This window comes from Sinocyclocheilus grahami, unplaced genomic scaffold, assembly GCF_001515645.1.
Source record: "Sinocyclocheilus grahami isolate Dianchi unplaced genomic scaffold, SAMN03320097.WGS_v1.1 scaffold217.1, whole genome shotgun sequence".
NCBI classification, from domain to species: domain Eukaryota; kingdom Metazoa; phylum Chordata; class Actinopteri; order Cypriniformes; family Cyprinidae; genus Sinocyclocheilus; species Sinocyclocheilus grahami.
In genome coordinates this window covers 675,473-680,688 of record NW_015505396.1, presented here as the reverse complement: position 1 = coordinate 680,688, position 5,216 = coordinate 675,473, and the positions used below count along the sequence as shown (strand labels likewise).

At 35.9% G+C, this 5,216-nt stretch overlaps 1 protein-coding gene across 2 annotated transcripts in view; it reads left to right on the top strand.

Moving 5' to 3' along the window:
- The window catches only part of LOC107596311 (transforming growth factor-beta receptor-associated protein 1 homolog), a 16,604-nt gene extending 12,820 nt beyond the window's left edge, over positions 1–3,784 (top strand). For both annotated transcript variants that reach the window (XM_016287004.1, XM_016287003.1), the window contains exons 10-11: positions 481–917; positions 1,873–3,784. In XM_016287004.1, the coding sequence (XP_016142490.1) occupies positions 481–917; positions 1,873–2,067 (632 nt within the window). In that variant the 3' untranslated portion in view covers positions 2,068–3,784. The remainder of the gene's footprint in view (positions 1–480; positions 918–1,872) is intronic.
- The last annotated feature ends 1,432 nt before the right edge of the window (positions 3,785–5,216 follow it).

The following is a 5,216-nucleotide window of genomic DNA, read 5'->3' as shown; positions in this document are numbered from 1 at the left end:
ATTTTCCACCATAATTTGCAAATAAATTCTTTAAAAATCCTACAATGTGATTTTCTGGATTTTTTTTTCTCGTTTTGTCTCTCATAGTTGAGGTATACCTATGATGAAAATTACAGGCCTCTCTCATCTTTTTAAGTGGGAGAACTTGCACAATTGGTGGCTGACTCAATACTTTTTTTTCCCCACTGTATAACCAAATAAATAAGAAACATAGAACGTTTATTAGCCAAACGAGTTAGAAACCTTGGAGGCACGGCATACACCTTGATGTCAAATTAAATAAATAAATGACACAAAACTATAAAAAATCAAAACGACGGTGGGGGTCTGTGGCGTGGTGGGCAAGTGACGTAACCGGTGTTGTGGCTTAAGCACCGTCTATCGCGACAAGCCTACTAGCAAGGTGTACCTAATAAAGTGGCCGGTATAGTGTAAAGAGCTGTAATATGGTTTCAGTGTCATATGCTTGTGTGCTTGTAGGTAAAATTCAGGACTCCGAGATGCTGCTGCTTGAGCGAGCTACACTACATGGGAAGTTAGAGGAACATGACAAAGCCTTGCACATTCTAGTGCACCAGCTCAAAGACTCGGCTGCAGCTGAGGAATACTGCTCTTGGGCCTCTGCGTCTCATGATCAGTCCTACCGTCAGAACCTTTTCCACCAACTCTTGAGTGTTTACTTGGACCCGGATGTACCGGGAGGGGCACAAACAGTAGCTGCCGTTGACTTGCTTAACCAGCACGCTGAAGTTTTTGATGCAGTGCGTGTGTTAAAGCTGCTCCCAGAAGTGTGGTCTCTACCGTTACTCCGTCCTTTCCTGTGCGGGGCGCTGAGGGCCAGTGTGCATGCACGGTGCACTTCCCAGATTGCAGTGGGGCTGGCCAGAACACAAAACCTCCAGCTTCAGCATGACAGGGTGAGTTCTAATAAATTAGGATTTTATCAAAATCAAAATAGTTTGCAAGACACAAAGTAAAAAAATATATATAAGGGGGATACAACTGTTCAGATATCATAATAAGGGGGGGGGGGGTAAAAGAATGAAATTCTTAAAAAGAAAACTTAATAGTTTGTCACAATATTGTATTATTATTTCTTAGAGGTTTCTAAACAAAAACTACTTGACTGTTTATTGATATTTGGAAAAATTTTGTCTGCACAATTTTGTCATGTGAGTGTTGAGGTCAACAAGGACAGATAACTTGAGTTTTATGATAAGGCAAGGTTAGTTCAGATTGTTAAAAAAAAAATGTCATGCATTGCGACTCCCCAACAATTCATTAAATTTGTTAAAACAAAACACCATATTTAAATATTTTTATTTATTTATTTTTTTAATTTTTTTTTTATGTTTCTTAGTATTCACTAACATTCAAATTTTTGGGGTCAGTAAGTTTTTTTTTTTTTAATGCTTTTTAAAAAGAAAAATAAATAAAATGAAGTATATTATACCTGCAAAGACTGAATTTATTTGATCAAAAATAAACATTAATTTTGTAAAATATATTTACAATTTAAAGTCATTGTTTTCTATTTCATTATTTTAAAAGGTAGTTTTAAAATGTAATAGAAAGCACAAAAGAACAGCATTTATTTGAAATGGAAAACATTTGATCTTTTCTGTCACTGTTGATCAATTTAATGCATTCTTGCTGAATAAAAGTATTATTATTATATGACCCCAAACTTTTGAATGTTAGTGTATATTTTTTAAATGTTTTTTCATAACCAAAAGAATACAACAATGAAACCAATTATAACTCTGCATGTGTTTTAATCTAGATTTTTAAAAGTATTCCATTCTTTTATATTTGAACACTCTTTGAATAAATGTAATTGACCCACTAAACACTGCATTCTGTGTTGTACAGCTAAAGTATCGAGGCGGCCCAATATTGGTGTCTGAAAAGAAAGGATGCCAGCTGTGCCACAATACCTTTAGCGAGCCAGACTGCGCCTGCTTGCCCGGCGGAACGCCTGTTCACATTCACTGTGTCGCCAAGAAAGCCCTGAACTTACCAGTAGAGCACCAACACGAAAATGCCCATCGCAGTAACCACACATGAAGCTGATCAGTACCATGGGGCAGTTGACACATGCTGGCGTCGCACCTGTACCTCGCACACGGGGAGAAGGCTGAGTGCATAGAGCACCAGTTCAGAGCCCACTCCAGAGCTCTTGGTGCGACCAGGACCTGCTTTCTGTGTGTGTGAGGAGTCAGTCAGCAAATGAGTGTGTGGATGTCTGAAATACTATTTATTCCATAATCCCTCTGCGTGTACACACAACACTGACAATGAATGAGAGTATATTTTAATGTCAAACAAAACTCTAAAGAAAATCTGACATTGTCTTTTGGTTGTTTTTTTTTAGCATTGCCTTATGATGACTGGTCCAGTGGCTGTCTTTACTTTTAAATGGATGGTGTCCATAATAACTATTGTTCGCAAGCTGTTTGGGGTCAAAATACTAGTGTCTTGACTGTCTGTTCTCTGTGAGCAGAATTATCAAAAATTAGTTTGTGGTCGATAGTTTTCATTAAACAAACAAAACACCAAAGCTCTGTTCTCAGAGAGTGACAGGTTATAGCCTTAAGTGATTAAATCGCAATTCATTTAATATAAGGGAGAAATGCTCAAAAAAGACCAAATGTTTTCTTAATTTCAGTATGAATATGGTTTGTGGTCATCATAGCCATTTTAAACCATTTAATAGAGATAAAAAAGGGAAGAGTTTCCATGTTCATTTATAGTCCGATCTGGAAAAAACTTCAAAGTTACATCAAAGTGTTATGTAAGATTTTGCAATGAAAGTTTATGAATAATGACCACAACCCAAGAAAGATTTTCGTGTGTGTCTCTCTTTCTCTCTCCCTCATTTCCCCATCGCAAGTTGATTTGGCTTGATATTTCCCTTTGAAGTCAAGTTTTTAAGTGATATTTAGTCAAATTGTTGCTCTATCAAACAAACCAATGGACTCAGGCTGTGCTGAAATGCATACATTACATCCAAACAGTTCGTTTCTCACATTCTACATATTTCTCATGTTTTAAGAATGCTAAACTGAGATTTTAATGATCAAAAAAATTTTTTACATGATGAATTATTTGTGATTTTTAAGGAAGCACGGTAACAAATAGCTGCGGAAGGTTTTGCCTGAGAATAATCTTTAACCTCATATTTGAATAAGTATTTGAAAAATACTTTGTCTGTGAAAGTGAAAATAGTGGGATTTTTAAAGGTAGAATAAGTGAGGGGGGGGGGAGCACAGATTAAACACTGCCTACTTAATATAAATATGTAAAATAATATCGGCTATGACGAGGGAAAGGTAGGATGACTATTTGACTTGAGATGTTTTTACAGAAACGGTTTGTTATACTGGTCACTGGCTACAAGGATGATGGGAAATTCTATTCAAAAAATTGTTCCACAGTTAAATACATAAATTACTTTTGAGTATCGTACACAATATCTTGGTTTGTGAATCCGACATATGCCTGTGTAGTAAAGTTCCATTCGTCATATTTGCAACCAAATCGTTCTTTATCTAAAGAGAGATTGAACATTTTTCAGCTTGAGCAATTATAAATGGAAACCTACGTTGCTACATCTCTTTATATCCTCTTAAAGTATTTTATACATATAAATATATATATAGATGCTGGTGTGTACATATTGTATTATTAATGGTTTGTTGCGTTGTAAATCAATGCCAGTGTGGGTGGAATGTACAGAATGTAAAGACGTCCATTTTAATAAACAAGACTACGCCTACATGAATGTAGCTCACTGTTTGGGATATACTTCATTCTAATAGAAACGCTGAAGATCCAATTATCCGGGCCTCTTCCATAAGTTTTCACATGTTTATGAGTCCAAAAATGTCTGAATATTTTATGTGACTACATGACAACAGTGTTTTGCTGTATTTTCATCCATGATCACACATTTCTCTGTTCTTTTGACATTGTCTTCTCTCAAACAAATACAACACTGAGAGCCATACTTTGCAATTAAAGAACGCAATTTAAAATGCCCAAAGGTCATGACTGCATCAAACAGTTTTTCAAGCTTGCTGCTTACTGTTGTCATGGTTACAGATGAGGGTAGTAGTCATGTTTCTTCATATTTGCACACCAGCATGTGATCTGTCCTCCAGTTCACTGCTCTAAAACGCAGAACCTTGTCCAAGATATTTGCCAGGTAATATAATGGAGGAAAAAACAAGTTTTTAATTTTGTGCCAATATTTGAAATTGAGTTTAGTGCTTCTGCAGACAGTGTAGTGACCTGTAGCTGTCATGTATCTGTAATTTTCTTTCAAAGAGGAGTGTTTTTAAATGTGTAGGTAATATATTTTTCGATTTAAAAAAATAAGTAAAACTAGCTCTGAAAATACTGAACACGAAGAGAACACTGCATTATGTGCTGTTTTCACGTTATAAATAGCTGCACAATCAAATATAGTTTCAAAAGACTGACAGTCCGATACAGAATCAGAATGAGCTTTATTGCCAAGTATGTTTGCACATACAAGGAATTTGTTATAGTGTCACAAGCTTCCAGTACACGGAGACAACAACAACACACAGATAATAAAAATGAGATGTGAATAAAATACACATGCATAAATATAAACCACAAAAAAATAATAAATTGTATGTACAGGTGTGGTATAGATGGAATAGGAATAGAATAAAATAAAATAAGTTGTAGGGATGTACTAGTGTTTAGGGTGATAAATAATTAAGGTTATTGCACATACTGTACTTTAATTGCACAATGGGAAGATTGCCTGGGGAAAGAAACTGTTCTTGTGCCTGGCTGTCCTGGTATTCGGTGCTCTGTAACGCCGACCAGATGGCAAAAGTTCAAAAAGGAGATGGCTTGGATGTGATGGATCCAGAGTGATTTTCTGAGGCCTTTTCCTCACTCTGGAACAAGAGTGAGGAACAGGCAAGACATTTATAATGTTACAAAAGATTTCGGTTTCAAAAAAATGCTGTTCTTTTTTTACTTTTTTTTTATCATCAACGAATTCTGAAAAACAATATATTTCGGCTTCCACAAAAATATGAAGCGGTTTCTTTCACCCTGTAATAATAATAATCAGACATGTTTCTTGAGCAGCAAATTAGCATATAACAATGATCTCTGAAGAATCAGAAAGCCAATGTGAGTGTCCCACTTCAGGTCCTGAGAGATGGTGGTGC